The sequence below is a fragment of the Hemitrygon akajei genome, chromosome 17 (assembly GCF_048418815.1).
Source record: "Hemitrygon akajei chromosome 17, sHemAka1.3, whole genome shotgun sequence".
NCBI lineage: Eukaryota > Metazoa > Chordata > Chondrichthyes > Myliobatiformes > Dasyatidae > Hemitrygon > Hemitrygon akajei.
Window position 1 is genome coordinate 39858621 of NC_133140.1, and position 16878 is coordinate 39875498.

The 16878-nt window shown below is 40.9% G+C and overlaps 1 protein-coding gene across 1 annotated transcript in view; it reads right to left on the bottom strand.

Moving 5' to 3' along the window:
• lpcat2 (lysophosphatidylcholine acyltransferase 2) overlaps positions 1–16878 on the bottom strand; it is a 77267-nt gene that overhangs the window by 20768 nt on the left and 39621 nt on the right. Inside the window, exons 9-10 of the mRNA XM_073069977.1 lie at positions 4660–4742; positions 4215–4340 (exon numbers count right to left, since the gene is read on the bottom strand). Of these exons, the coding sequence (XP_072926078.1) occupies positions 4215–4340; positions 4660–4742 (209 nt within the window). The remainder of the gene's footprint in view (positions 1–4214; positions 4341–4659; positions 4743–16878) is intronic.

Consider the following 16878-nt stretch of genomic DNA (forward strand, 5'->3'; position numbering starts at 1 on the left):
CAGAATTCAGGGCATCTCGGATTAAGTCCTCTGCATTCTTAAGTGCGAGGGTGAACAGCCAGAAGTTGTGGTCCTTGTAGGTACCAATGACATGGTAGAACAAGTGACAGGGTTCTGCATAGAGAGTTCAGGGAGTTATATGCTAAGTTAAAAGGCAGGACCCCCACGATTGTGATCTCAGGATTCCTATAACAACTGAAGTTGTAATATTTGAATGCATGCAGTATACTGAATAAAGTAGATGAACTTGTTGCATATTTGCAGACTGGCAGGTATGATAGTGTAGGCATCACTGACTCATGGCTGAAAGAAGGTTATAGCTGAGAGCTTAGTGTCCAAGGAAACACATTGTATTGAACAGACAGGCAGGACGGCAGAGGGGTGACATTGTTCTGTTGGTAAACAAATGAAATCAAATCAATACAAAGAGGTGACATAGGATCAGAAGGTGTTGAATCTTTGTGAATAAAACCATACAAAAACCCTCATGGGAGTTGCATACAGACCCCCAAACAATAGTAAGGATGTTATCTACAAATTATAACATGAGATAGAAAATGCATGCCAACAGGGAAATATTACAATAGTCATGGGGGAACACAATTTGCAGGTAGATTGGGGAAGATTAGGTTGCTGCTGAATTACAGGAGGGGGGAGTTTCTGGAGTACATACAAAATGGCTTTTTAGAGCAGCTCTTAGATGAGTCCACTAGGGTATCAACTATTCTGGATTGGTGTTGTGCAACGAACTAGAATTGATTAGAAATCTTAAGCTAAAAGAACCCTTTAGCTTAGAAGAAGCAAGTGACCAAAATATGATTGAATGCACCCTGAAATTTGAGGAGAAGCTAAAGTTAAATGTAGCAGTAGCACAGTGGAGTAAAGGGAATTATAGAGGATTAAGAGAGGAGTTGGCCAGAATCGATTGGAAAAGTACACTGGCAGGGATGACAGCAGACCAGCTATTGCTAGAATTTCTAGAAGCAATTCAGAAGGCACAGGATATAAACATCCCAAAGAGGAAGAATTATTCTAAAGCAAAGATGACATAACCGTGGCTAACAAGAGAAGTCAAAGCCACTATAAAAGCCAAAGAGGGGATATAATAGAGCAAAAATTAGTGGGAAGTTAAAGGATTGGGAAGCTTTTAAAAACCAAAAGAAGGCAACTAAAGAAAGTCAGTGAGGTAAAGATGGAATATAAAAGTAAGTTAGCCAATAATATTAAAGAAGATACAAAAGGTTCTTTAGATACATAAAGAGTAAAAGAGAGGTGAGAGTGGATATTGGACCGCTGGAAAACTATGCTGGAGAGTTAGTAATGGGGGACAAGGAAATGGTGGACAAACTGAATAAGTATTTTACATTAGTCTTTACTGTGGAAGACACTAGCAGTATGGTGGAAATTCCAGGTGTCAGAGGACATGAAGTGTGTGACGTTACCGTAACAAGAGAGAAAGTTCTTGGAAAACTGAAAGGTCTGATGGTAAATCAGTCGCCTGGACCAGATGGTATACAACCCAGGGTTCTGAAAGAGGTGGGTGAAGAGATTGTGGAGCCATTAGTAATGATGCTTCATTCTGGAATGGTTCTAGAAGACTGGAAAATTGCAAATGTCACTCCACTCCTCAACAAGAGAGAGAGGCAGAAGAAAGGAAACTATAGGGCAGTTGGTCTGACCTCAGTGGTTGGCAGAGATGTTGGAACTGATCATCAAGGATGAGGTCTTATGGTACTTGGAGGAACAAGATAAAATAGACCGTAGTTAGTATGGTTTCCTAAAGGGTAAACATTGCCTGACAATACGTCTGTGCTGCTTGTTATTTCTTCAAAGAATTCCAACAAAGGAGAATCAGTTGATGTTGAGTACTTGGATTTTCAGAATGCCTTTGACAAGGTGTCACACATGAGGCTGCTTAACAAGCCATGAGCCCCTTGTATTACAGTAAAGATTCTAGCATACATAAAGCAGTGACTGATTGGCAGGAGGAAAAGAGTGGGAATAAAGGGAGACTTTTCTGACTGGCAGCCGGTGACTAATGTTCCACAGGGGGTCTACGTTGGGACTGATTCTTTTTGTGTTGTATTTCAATGATCTGGATGATTGATTTGATGACTTTGTTGCAAAGTTTGCAGACAACACGAAGATGGGTGGAGGGTCAGGTAGTTTTGAGGAAGTATAGAGGCTACAGAAGGATTTAGATTAGGAGAATGGACAAAGAAGTGGCAGAAGGAATACAGTGTTGGGAGTGTATGGTCATGCACTTTGGTAGAAGTAATGAAAGGGTTGACTATTTTTTAAAATGGAGAGAAAATACAAAATACTGAGGTACAATGGACTTGAGAGTCATTGTGCAGGATTTCCTAAAGGTTAATTTGCAGGTTGTCTGTGGGAAAGGAGGCAAATGCTATATTAGCATTAATTTAAAGGAGGACTAGACTATAAAAGTAAGGATCTAATATTGAGACTTTATAAAGTACTGGGGAGGCCTCACTTGGCATACTATGAGCAGTTCTGGGCCCTTTATCTTAGAAAGTGTTGAAACTGGAGAGGGTTCGAAACAGGCTCACGAAAATGATTCCAGGATTGAATGGTTTGTCATATGAAGAGCATTTGATGGCTCCTGACCTGTACTCACTGGAATTCAGAAGAATAAGTGGTGACCTCATTCAAACCTACCGAATGGTGAAAAGCCTTGACAGAGTGGATGTGGAGAAGATGAAACTCCTGATGAAACATCATCACTACCTCTTCCCATAGATGCTGTCTGGCTTGCTGAGTTCTGCCAGCATTTTGTTTTTTTATTAAGATGTTTCCAGTGATGGGTAGAGTCTAAGACCAGAGGATACACTCTCAGAATAGAATGGAGATGAGGAATTTCTGTAGCCAGAGATTGGTGAATCTGTGGAATTCAGCAGCTGTGGAGGCCAAGTCTTTATGTATATTTAAGGCAATGGTTGATAGATTCTTGATTGGTCAGGACATGACGGGATACAGGAAGTGGGCAGAAGATTGGGGCTGGCTGAGAAGAAAATTGATGAATTGGCAGAGTAGACTCAATGGGCAAAATGACCCAATCCTGCTCCTCTATCTTATGGTTCTGGTTACCTACCTGCAGGAAAGATATAATGGAGGAGTACAGAGAAAATTTACAAGGATACTGCCAGAATTTGAGGACTTAAAGTAATAGGGAAAGGTTGAATTAGTTCGGACTTAATACACTGGAGCATAGGAGAATGGGGGGGGGGGAGGGGGGAGATTTGATAGATATACAAAATTATGAGGGGTATTGATAGGGTTAATGTAGCAGTTTTTTTCCACTAAGATTGGAAAGACTAGAAGTAGAGGTCATAGGTTAAGGATGAAAGGTGAATTATTTAAGGGCAATATCTTCACTAAGGAAGTGTGAAATGAGCAGCCAGTGGAAGTGATGGATGCAGGGTTCTTTTTCAACATTAAAGAGACGTTTTGATTAGAATACGTATGGAAGGGGTATGAAAAGCTAAGGACCCGGCACAGATTGTTGGGACCCGGCAGAATAAGAGCACAGCACAGATTAGATGGGCTGAAGGGTTAGGCTTTGTGCTATAGTACTCTGTGACTCTACATACATTAGACAAAAGATTACCAGGCTTTCAAATCACAGACTGTTTTTTAATAAAAAAAACACAACTCTTCATATCTCTGCTGCACTTAAGTGTGCTCTTTTCATTTCTGGAGACATTAGCTATTTTAATTTAAAATGAAATTAAGTACAACCGAATCAAAATAGGTTGAAGTCTTAAAATTAATTCACTTTTTAATCTGAGATGCAGAATCATTTGTTACTCATTACTGAAAGTTTGCTCTCTGAATACTTCAATTGTGCTACCTCAACTGATTTTGATGTGATGGTAGACTGTTTCTTAACATTCATTAAATCTACAAGTACCAGGGCTCACTAAAATGCCCTTCCAGCAAGAGCTACTGTAGGTATTGCCAAGATCACATTTTCATTTACCTTTGTTTCTGGGAACTATTGTTTAATAATGAAGAGATGAATCACCTCTAAATTGTCAGAACATGAAAAGGATTTAATGTTTCAAATAACTGCATTCACTGATTCAACAGTTCCTTGAAAAAAATTCAAAGGATTTGTATTCTTATTTTAAAATTTCAACTTCAAACCTGAACTAAGCATCTAAACTACCCCATAGAAGTCAGGATTTACATACTTGAGTTTTTTGCTAATTTTGGTAAACTCCACTAAGCCAGCTTCCATGGGCAAAGTCAGTTCACCTGCTGAAATCATCAGTCTGCAATCTTCAAATGTATGATCTGTCATTGGCACATCCAATTCTCTACAGGAATAAGGATAATATAATAGGAATCAAAATTAATAATACCATGATTTTCACTTGCCTTAAATATTATCATAACTGGCATTTACAAAGGCTGATCATAACAGGCATTCGCAACATATATGTCCATTAACATCATTTAAATTATTCCATGTTCAGACAATGAAAATAGGACATAACTGAAATGTTATGTCTCTATTGTAAAAAAAAATTCTCATTACCGAAAATGTGAAATAACCTGAGAAGAAAAACCAAAGGACAGCCCCCTCCCTCGGAAAAGAAGTTATATATAGAAAATGAGCTGCCGTAAGCCACTTACATTGCCATAATATTGCGTACTCTGTTGCCGTAGAGGAAGGGATCACATCGTTCTTCAGCATTTGGTACGTATACGGGTAAAAACTGCAAAGTGCATTATGATAGTTTTACACCAGCCATTTAGAGAGAAACTATTTAGCATCTGCACATTAAAAAGAGCTCTCCATAACTAATATTATAGTTACAGCCCAAAGGCAGCAATTCAAAACATGCATGATGTTTACATCAAAATTATGTAGTAATAGTCATCAAACACTACAGCACAGAAACACATCCTTAAGCCCATCTAGTCGATGCCAACCCATTAATCTGCCTCATGCCATCAAGCTGCACCTGGGACATAGCTTTCCATACCCTACCATCCACGTACATATTCCATTTTTTTTCTTAAATATTGAAATTGAACCCGAATCCACCACTTCCTCTGGCAGCTCATTTCACACACTCACCACCTTCTGAATGATGTCCCGCTCATGATCCCCTTAAACATTTCACCCTTAATGCATTATCTCTAGTTCTAATCTCATCCAACCTGCTTGAATTTACCTCATCTATATTATTCCATTTGGTCATAGTCAAGTCTTCTCTTATTCTCCCACTCTAGGGAATAAAGTTCAACCTTTAACTTTCCCTGCTGACTCAGGTCCTCAAGTCCTGGCAACATCTTTGTAAATTTTCTTTGTACTCTTACAAACTTACTGATATGTTTCCCATAGGCAAGTGACCAGAAATGCACACAATAATCTAATTTAGCCCCAACCAACATCTTATTCAACTTCAACATAATATCCCAACTTCTGTACTCAGTACTTGGATTTATGAAAGGCCAATGTGCTAAAAGCTCTCTTTACAACACTACCTGCTTGTGATGTCACTTTCAAAGAATTATGAATCTGTATTCCCAGATCCCTCTGTTAAACCACACCCATTAGTGTCTTACTGCTCACTGTGTATAACATACCCTACTTTATTCTCCCACAAGTGTAACACCTCACACTTGTCTGCATTAAATTCCATCTGCCATTTTTTCAGCCCATTTTTCCAGCTGGTCCAGATCCTGCTGAAAGCTTTGATGGCTTTCCTCACTGTGCACTATGCCCCCAACTGTGGTGTCATCTGCAAATCTGCTGATCCAATTTACTACATCATCCTGATTGTTGAAGTAGATGACAAACAACAGACCCAGCACTAATCCCTGCAGCACACCACTTGTCATCGGCCTCCAGTGAGAGAGGCAACCATCTACTACCACTCTCTGGCTTCTCCCACAAAATCTATGTCTGATCCAATTTACTATCTCGTCCGGAATGCCGTGCAGCTGAACCATCTTGACCAACCTCCTATGTGTGATATTGTTAAAACCCTTCCTAAAGTCCATGTAGACAACAACCAATGCCTAGCCTTCATCAACTTTCCTGGTACCTTCCTCCAAAAAGATTGGTTAGACATAACCTACCACAAGCAAAGCAATGTTGACTATTCCTAATCAGGCCCTGCCTTTGAAAACCTTGTATATCCAGTCTCTTTGACTACCTTCCTATAACTAACCCACTACTGATGTCAGGCTCACTGGCCTTTAATTTCCTGGCTTATTCTTAGAGCTTTTCTTAATTAAGGGAACAACATTAGCTCTCCTCCAATGTTTCAGCATGTCACCAACTGCAAAAAATATCTGTTAGGACCTCGAAATTTCTCCACTATCCTCCCACAAGGGCGGACAGAACAGCTAGTCAGGCCCTGGTGATTTATCCACCCTAATTTGCCTCATCAGCAAACACCACCTTCCCTGTAATACAGTCCATGACCTCACTACTGTTTTGCTTCACTTCTATGTCCATCTCCTGAATAAATACAGATGGTAAAAAATCCATTTACGATCTCCCCCATCTTTTTTGGCTCCATGCATAGATGACCACTCTGATCTTCAAGAGGACCAATTTTTCCTTTGCTATCCTTTTACTCTTAATATATCTGTAGAAGTCCTTGGAATTCTACTTCATCTTGTTTGTTGGAGCAATCTCATGCCTTCTTTTAACCCTCCTGATTTCTTTCTTAAATACTCTTGTAGTTCTTATACTCAAGTACCTCATTTGTTCCCTCCTCTCCTCCTTAACTAGGACTACAATATCTCTCAAAAACCAAGGTTGCTTAAACCTGTTATCCAATAACTATATTGAAACAAATGACATTATGATCATGACATGCAATGTGTTTCCCTACATAGTCTTTTGTCGCCTGCTCTGCCTCATTCCCTAATAGGAGATCTAGTATCACACTCCATCTAGTTAGGACCACTGTGTATTGATAATGGAAACTTTCCTGTACACAATTGACAATCTCTATCCCATCCAGACCTTTTACAATGAGTACCAATCAATATGTGGAATGTTAAAATCATCATTAAATAATCTTATTAATGTGGACATCGCTTTCTTATTCCTCAGTTCCACCCATAGAGTCTCAACAGATGAGTTCTCCAGTCTGTCCTGTCTGAGCACTGCTGTGACATTTTCCCTGAACAGTAATGCTACCACTCACTATTTAATCCCTCTTGCTCTATCACATCTAAAACAACATAACCCCAGAACATTGAGCTGCCAGTCCTGCTCCTCCTGCATCCAAGTCTAACTAACAGCTACAATGTCAAAATTCCACGTGCTGATCCATACCCTAAGTGCATCTGCCTTTCCTACAATAGTCCCATCATGTTCAACCTCTCGGTTCTTGACTTTACATGTAGACTTAACGACATTCTTCCCCACAACCGCTCCACTATCTGCTGTGACAATATGGTTTCCATCCTCTGCAACTCTAGTTTAAAACATCCCCCTCCCCCCTCCCCAGTGCAGCACTAACAAACCTTCCTGCAAAGATATTAGGCCCCATCCAGTTCAGATGCAAATCGTTCCACCTTCAATGGAATAGAGTCCAATGATCTAAAAATCCAAAGCCCTCCCTCCTGCACCATCTCCTTAGCTGCATGTTAAACTATTATTTTGGTCTTTTAGAAACTGCAACTGGATGCACTTCTTGCAGGTATAGTTGACAGGGACACTAGAGGTCTCCCTGCATTCCCACAACCCCCAGAAGGGGCATCCACCATCCTGCCTGACATCACCACTGCCTTAAATGCAGAAAGAAAGAAAGAAAAATTCAATTAAAAAATACCTGCCTATGGCTTCCACACGTTCTCACCAAAGCTTCTATGAGCCAAAACCTGAGCTCCCCACTCTAACACTGGCCCACTCGCACAATGGTCGTTCTACTTTGTACTTAAACCTAACTCCTTTTTGTTAAACCTTGTCATTTGCAATACAGATTATTGAATAAAACGGTTAAATGCAGGATGTCTGCCAAATGATTTGAACAAAAATAGAAAAATATCAAATTGTGCATTTCAATGGCTTATGTGCAGTTTGAGCAAGGTAGTTATATTGTGTTGTTCACCCATTATGTGACTTTATCTCAATTTGTGCTGTCGTGACACCAAAGGAGAGCTACACTGTCAGAAGAATCATCTTCCCAATGCCAATCTGAGGTCTTATTCATGCTCTGAAATGACGTTATGACACCAGTCAAAAGGTTTCACAATGTTACAGAACAAGAGTCATCCAGCACATTCCAATAACCTTTTTTTCAGTTATCAGAATCATGTTTAATATCATTGACATGTCATGAAATTTGTCATTATGCAGAAGTACATTACAATACATAATAAAACTAAATTACAGTAAATATATACTAAAATTAAATGAGAAAAGAAAAAGTAGTGAGGTAGAGGTCATGGGTTCAATGTCCTTTCAGAAATGTGATGGCAGAAAGGCAAGTTATTCCTGAATTATTGAGTGTGTGCCTTCAAGCTCCTGTACCTCCGCTCTGGGTGATGGGGTCCTTAATGATGGATTCCACCTTATATGAGGCATTGCTCTTTGAAGATGTCCTGGATGCTGGGGAGACTAGTGACCATGATGGAGCTGACTGAGTTGACAACTTTCTGCAGCTTATTTTGATCCTGTGCAGTGCCCCCCACCCCCACCATTCCAGATAATGATGCAGCTAATAAGAATGCTCTCAACCATACATCTGTTTAAAAAAAAAAAGAGTGTCTTCGGTAACATACCAAACCTCCTCAAACTTCTAATGAAATATAGCTGCAGTTTTGTCTTTGTTGTAACTGTATTGATATATTGGGCCCAGGAACTTGAAATGGCTCACCCTTTCCATTTCTGATCCCTTTGAGTACTAGTATGTGCTCCCTCACTTTACCCTTTCTGAAGTCCACTATCAATACTTTGGTCTTACTGAGTGTGAGGTTGTTGCTGCAGCACCACTCAACCAGCTGATTTATCTCGCTGCTGTATGCCTCCTTCTCATCACCATCTGAAGTTCTGTCAACAATATTGTGTTATCAGAAATTTATAGATGGCATTTGAGCTGTGTCTAGCCGCACAGTTAAGGCTGAGCAGGCAGAGAGAGAAGAGCAGTGGCAATGCCCATATCCTTGCGGTGCACCAATGTTTATTATCAGGGAGGTGGAGATATTATTTCCAATCCACACAGACCATGGTCTTCTGGTGAGGAAGTCAAGGTTCTGGTTTCAGACAGTGGTACAGAGGCCTAGGTTTTCAAGCTTTTTGATCAGAACCTTAGGAATGATTGTGTTAAACACTGAGCTGTGGTCAAGGAACTGCAGCCTGATGAAAGCATTAGTATTTTCCAGGTGATCCAAAGCTGTATGAAGAGCCAGTGAGATTGTATTTGCTGTAGAACTATTGTGCAGTTAGTCTAGATCCTTGCTTAGGCAGGAGTTGATTCTAGCCATGACTGAACTCTCAAAGCACTTCATCACTGTAGATGTGACTGGTACTGGACAATTGTTGTTAAGGCAGCTCACCCTGCACTTGGGCACTGGTGTGATTGTTGCCCCTCCAGGACTTCTGACTGAAACAATGAGAAATTGAAAATGTCTTTGAATGAATTCACCAGTTAGTAGGCACTGGTTTTCAGAGCCCTACCAGGTACACCATTAGACGTTGTTAACTTGTGAGGATTCACTCTCTTGAAAGATGTTCTGACATTGGCCTCCAAGACAGATCAAAGGGTCACCGGACCCTGCAGGTATCCTCGAAGCTGTGGTTTTGTTCTCCCTTTCCAAGCATGCATAAAAGGTATTGAGCTCATCTGCGAGTGAAGCATCACTGACATTCATAACTTTGGTTTTCACTTTGTAGGAAGTAATGGCCTATGAACCCTGACAGAGTTGCTGTGCATCCAATTCCACCTCTAACTTCAATTGGAATTGTTTCTTTAATCCTGAGATAGCCCTCTGTAAGCTGTATCTGGCCTTGTATAGTCCTAGATTACCAGACTTGAATGCCACAGATCTAGCCCTTGGCAACTATGAATCTCCTGATTCAGCCACTGCTTTTGATCAGAGCATATACAGTATGTTCTTGTAGGAAACCACTCATTCATGCAGGTTTTAATGAAGTCAGTGACAACTGTGGCATATTCAGACTTGAACATGAATCCCGGAATATTGTCCAGTCCACTGATTCCAAGCAGTCTCCAAGTTCTCCTCCACCTCTGTTATCCATGCCCCTTGGTCCTCTTTACTGGCACTGTGGTCTTCAGTCTCTGCTTATACTCAGGAAGTAGAAGTACAGACAGGTGATCAGACTTAACAAAATGTGGGTGTGGGATGGCATAGTAAGCATTCTTAATGGAGCTTTAACAGTGGTTCATCATGTTGGCTCCTCTAGTTCCATAAATTGGTGATAATTAGTTAGGGACTTTATCAAGCTGGCCTGGTTAAAATCCCCCAAAATGATGGGAAAGGCATTAGTGTGTGCTGTTTCATGCCTGTTGATTATATCGCTCAGTCCATCCTGAGCCTGTTTGACATGGGCCTGAGATAGAATATACACCAAGACTATGGCTGAAAACTCCCACAGCAGACAAAGTGGGTGAAACTTGATTGCTAGATGTTCCACGTCAGGACTGGAACAGAACTGTCATGTTAGCAGACCACAAGGAATTAGTCATAAATCATACTCCATTTCCTTTGCCTTTGAAAGATTCAGCAGTCCTATTATAGTGGCAGTGAATCGTGAAGCTCGCATGTAGTATTGCTACATTCAGAATGGCAGTTGATAGCCATGACTCTGTGAAACAAACACACAACAATTTCTGATGTCCTTCTGGTACAGCAATCTTGCCCAGCTGTCTTTGATTTTATTTTCTAGAGACTGTACATTTCCCAACAGAATACAGTAGTGGAACTCTGAACCCTCTTCTCTTTAAACTTTTAATCCAGTGCGGCATCCTCTTTTCCGCTATTTTAAAGAGGAATTGCACTTGGCAACCGGAGATCACTGTATGAGATTCGACTTTGAGAAGTGATAGATTTTTTTAAAAAATAACACTTTAAAATGAGGTTGTTTGCTGTGTTGTCCATGGCTGCAGCTGTGGATTTCAGTCGTAGCAGTCTAAAACAGGAATATTTGAAGATTTCCGTCGGAGCTGCTCACCAGTCGCTGCCTTGATGGTGTTCCCACAGTGATATGTTATCTCACTGCCATTCATCAGATACGGTTACATGCAAATTAGTTGCCTTGTTTACTTACCCAGCCATGATATTTTGAAAGTACTTTGGCAATAGCTTTCATATCTTGATTTTGTGGAATAAAATATAAGTTCCTTTGAAGTGCATCAAGTATAAACTCAATGACATTTTTAAAATGAAACTTGAATGGATGGACAGGAAGTTAGATAAATGCATTGCACAACAAATGAGTATCAACTCTGTAACCTGGGTAATTACAGAAAATTTATATTAATGGAAAGAATTTTTGCTGTAAACACCTAAGAACACATTGGTTCAGACAATGTGAGTGGGTGGGGAAGATAATATTGCACTTATTTTTTTCATTTTTGGCACTGAGAAATTTGAACCACCGAACAATTAACTATTTGTTAGTCAGTTAGAACTAAGCAAGACTGGCATTTGTGCTCAGAGCAAAATGGTATTTTATATTTTACAGTGCCCATCCTCAGAAAATACGTATCATCTTCTTTACTTTTCTTCTTAAAAAGTAAAGTACATCTACATATTTACATAAGCAGCTACATATATTTAATTAACAAGGTCGATAGTGCACAATTTCCCAAGGATTTGCTTATTGATGGATCATTAGGTAAACGAATACTCTCTGCATCTAGGAATTTTGACTGTAAAATTGCTATTTGTTTTTGAAGGAGAATGCTATACAATGTTCAAGTTCTAGGAGTGACTCCAAGTACTCAGAAACTTTATCCTCAATGATGGACTGCAGGATCTTCCCAACCACTGAAGTCAGGTTAACTGGCCTATAATTTCCTTCCCTTTGCCTCCCTCCCTCCTTAAAGAGTGGAGTTACAATTACAACGTTCCAGTCCTCTGAAACCATTCCAACATGCAGCAATTCTTGAATGATCACATATAATGTCTTTACAATCTCTTCAGCTACTGTACCTCTTCAGAACCCTGAGATGCAGTCCACCTTGACCAAGTGACTTACCTACCATCAGACCTTTCAGTTTCCCAAGCACCTTCTCCTTAGTAATAACAACTATACATTTCTGCCCCTTGGCACTCTTGAATTTCTGGCATACAGCTAGTGTCTTCCACAGTGAAGAATGGCACAATATAACTTTTACATTCATCCGCAATGTCTTTGTCCCTCAAGTACTACCCCTCCAGCATAATTTTCCAGCACCTCTTTTACTCTTTGTATATCTGAAAAAAAACTTTTGGTATCCTCTTTTATGCTGTTGGCTCACTTACCTTCATATTTCATCTTGTCTCTCTTTGTGGCTCTTTTCGTTGCCTTCTGTTGGCTTTTAAAAGGTTCACCATCCTCTGACTTCCCACTGTTTTTTTTCTTTATTATATGTCCTCTCTTTTGCTTTTATGCTGTCTTTGAGTTCCTTTGTCAGCCATGGTTGCCTCATCCTCCCTTTAGAATACTTCACCTCTGGGATGGAACACTTTATGATCACTGCTTCCTAAGGGTTCATTTACCTTAAGCAAGTTCATTACACAACACGAGGAAATCTGCTGATGCTGGAAATTCAAACAACACACACAAAATGCTGGTGGAACACAGCAGGCCAGGCAGCATCAGAAGAAAGCTCTGTCGACGTTTCGGGCCGAAAGTCCCGAAGGGTCTAGAAGGATCTCGGCCCGAAACGTCGACAATGCTTCTCCTTATAGATGCTGCCTGGCCTGCTGCGTTCCACCAGCATTTTGTGTGTGTCATTTGTTATGATACCAGCCCCCTCCTTTGTGAGAATCGCAACAGCCCTAGTGAAGGGGGGGGGGGGTCAATGACCCAAGAGAAGAGAGAGACGTGCTGAATAGACACAGGAAATGGGAGAGAGAGAGACGTGCTGAATACCGCGTTCCACCGGGATGCAGAATAAGGCGACATTGACTATTGTCTCATGGAGACCACGTGTAAAGCCCTCGGGCAAAGTGGGCTGGTTGAGAGAGAGATTGACACCTGCGATCCCGTGAGGAAGTATAAAGGAGGGTCGGGGGGGGGGGACGACCCCTTTAGACGCATCAAGGAGACACGATAGCGATCCCGTCATAGCGGGAAGCCATTTTTAAGGAAGCCACGTGCGTTAGATTCCGAATCGGGAGTCTGTGGCTGGAATCACGGAAAACCGCTTTTAACTAACAACAGGGAAGCCTGCTCCCCTGATTCCACAGCTTTGCTTCGTAAGGACCCGGGCAAGTGTTCCTTTTCTCACCAATCTCTCTCTCTCTCTCCAACACGGGAAACCCAGCTGTTCCCAAAAGGCTGAAGCCTGCAGACTTCTGAATGACTTTTATATTTCCAAATGGACAATATATTATCCCCTAGACAACGATAGAGCTTATTTCTGATTGATTATTACTATACCTGCGCTTTAGATTGAGTATTGACGACGTATGTTATCTAAATGTTTGTATTAACCTTACTTTTGTGCCCCTTTATAAATAAAAATGTTTAAAAATGGTACCATCAGACTTCAGCGGACCTCTCTATCTTTGCTGGTAAGTGATCCAGTTACGGGATATGTAACACATTACACAACACTCTATCCGGAACTGCCTTTCCCATTGTGGGCCCTAAAAAGCCATCTCCTAGGCATTCTACAAATTCTCTTTCTTGGGATCCAGCACCAAACTGATTTTCCCAATGTACCTGCATATTGAAACACCCGATGATAATCAAAACATTATCCTTATTACATGCTTTTTCAATCTCCCATTGCAATTTATATTCCATATCATGGTTACTGTTCAGGGCCTATATACAACTCCCATCAGGGTCTTTTTACCCTTACAGTTTCATAACTCTACAACAAGGATTATATATGTCAACTCTTAAGGATTTTTTTTAAACCAACACTTCACCCCCTCTGTCTACCTGCCTGTGCTTCTGATACAATGTGTATCCTTGGATATTACGCTTTATGATCTTTCAGCCACGACTCTGTGATATCCAGAACGTTATACATGCTAATCTATAAATGCACTGAAAGATAATCTACCTTTTTCTGTATACTACAGATGAGCTGACATCTACATGGAGAAGCTTCAATGAATGGTTTCATTTTAGCACTGCAGTTCCATCTGTTCACCTTATCAGCACTTCAGTGTCTTCGATGCACTCATTCTTGGGTTTTCTCTCCCAATTGCACATGCTCCTTTCTGTTCTCTTCAATTTTTTAACTTTGATTATCTGCAATGCTAATCACTGTATTGGTGTATGGGAAGAGTCCAGTTTTCCAATATCAAACTCAGACAGCAAAAATACTCTGCACATTGATTACAAAACGCATTCATTTTTGAAATTAAATTGCAGTTACTAACTCAAAATGATGCTTATTACAATGGCCTTGTTCAAATTATATTTCTGCAACAATTCTATTAAAATGTTAAAAAGGCCATTTAAAATAAAGACTACACTTTTGGAAGGAGCAATGAATAAGAATAGCCACATAATTTATGATTAAACTCATGAATAAGATCCCCTCCTGTATGAATTGAACAGCATTCCATTGAAGGATTTTAATCAATAATTTAGTCAAGTCTATTTTAACAGAATAATGTGGATACGTCCAGCATAATGATAGTGTTGCTACTATACTGTGGTGGTGGATAAACCCTTGCAAGGCATCAGAAGTGTTACCTGATGGGGTACTAAAAACCTGTGTCAACCAAGGGACTGGAGTGTTCAAGGACATGTTCAACCTTTCACTGCTCTGGTCGGAGGTTGCCAACAGCTCCAAAGGATAACAGTAATACTGCTTTGCTTTGACCCCAGCATCTGCAGTGTACTTTGTGTTTACAGTAATACTGCTGATATGAGTAGGATGATCTGCCTCAACAACTATCAACTGGTTATGAACTGCTTCAAGAGACTGGTTATAGCTGAAATTAACTCCTGCTTGAGCAAGAATCAGGAACTGCTGCAATTTGCCTACCATTGCAACAGGACCACAACAGACAGTCTCACTAGCTCTCCACTCTACTTAAGAGCACATACAAAACAGCGAAACATATGTCAGACTGCTGTGCATCAATTACAGCTTGGTTAGTTATTCCTCCCCAGTATTAAAAACCCAGCTTCTTAATCTGGGCAATTGTAACTTCCTTTGAAAATGGATCCTCAAATGTCTTCAGGAGAGCACAGTCAGAATGGTTTACAAATACTTTAAAAATACTTTATTGTCACCAAACAATTGATACTAGAGCATACAATCATCACAGTGATATTTGTTTCTGTGCTTCGCGCTCCCCGAAGTACAAATCGAAGTAAATATAATAAAAATTTAAATTATAAATCATAATTAGAAAATAGAAAAGGAGAAGTACGGTAGTGCAAGTCAGGTCCGGATATTTGGAAGGTACGGCCCAGATCCGGGTCAGGATCCATTCAACAGTCTTATCACAGCTGGAAAGAAGCTGTTCCCAAATCTGGCCGTACGTATCTTCATGCTCCTGAACCTTCTTCTGGAGGGAAGTGGGACAAAAAGTGTGTTGGCTGGGTGGGACCTATCCTTGATTATCTTGGCAGCCCTGCTCCGACAGCGTGTGGTGTAAAGTCAGTCCAAGGATGGAAGATTGGTTTGCGTGATGTGCTGGGCTAGGTTCACGATCTTCTGCAGCTTCTTCCAGTCTTGGACAGGACAACTTACATACCAAGTTGTGATGCACCCCAGAAGAATGCTTTCTACGGTGCACCTATAAAAATTAGTGAGGGTTTTAGGGGACAGGCCAAATTTCTTCAGCTTTCTCAGGAAGTAAAGGCGCTGGTGGGCCTTCTTGGCAGTGGACTCTGCTTGGTTAGCCCAAGTCAGGTCATTTGTGATATTCACCCCGAAGAACTTAAAGTTTTTGACCTGTTCCACTTGCGCCAATGTAGATGGGGTCGTGCGGTCCGCTACTCCTTCTGAAGTCAACAACCAATTCCTTTGTCTTGCTGACATTGAGGGATAGGTTATTGTCTTCGGCCATGCCACCAGGTTCTTAATTTCCTCTCTGTACTCAGACTCATCATTACCCAAGATGTGGCCTACAATTGTGGTGTCATCAGCAAACTTATATATTGAGTTCGATGGAAACTTGGCTACACAATCACGGGTGTCCAGTGAGTACAGCAGGGGGCTGAGTGCACAGGCTTGTGGGGCACCGGTGCTCAGAATGATTGTAGAGGAGAGCTTGTCCCCTATTTTTACAGCCCTGGTCCTGTTTGTGAGGAAGTTGAAGATCCAGCTGCAGATCTGAGTGCTAAGACCCAGGTTCCGGAGCTTAGGAATCAGTTTATTTGGAATGATGGTATTAAAGGCAGAGCTGTAGTCAATGAAAAGGAGCCTTACATATGCGTCTTTATTCTCCAGGTGTTCTAAGGAGGAATGTAGTGCCAGAGAGATGGCATCTGCCGTTGACCTGTTGCTCTGGTAGGCGAATTACAAAGCATCGAGGTTGACCGGTAGGTTATGGGATTATCGTTGCCTTCTTAAAACACGAAGGGATCTTAGACTGAAGCAGGGAGCAGTCAAAGATGTCAGCAAACACTCCAGCTAGCTTGCTTGCACAGGCCCGGAGAACCCGACCCAGGACGCCATCTGGGCCCGTCGCTTTCCTTGGATTTATCTTCAGGAAGACTCTTCTAACGTTTTCCTC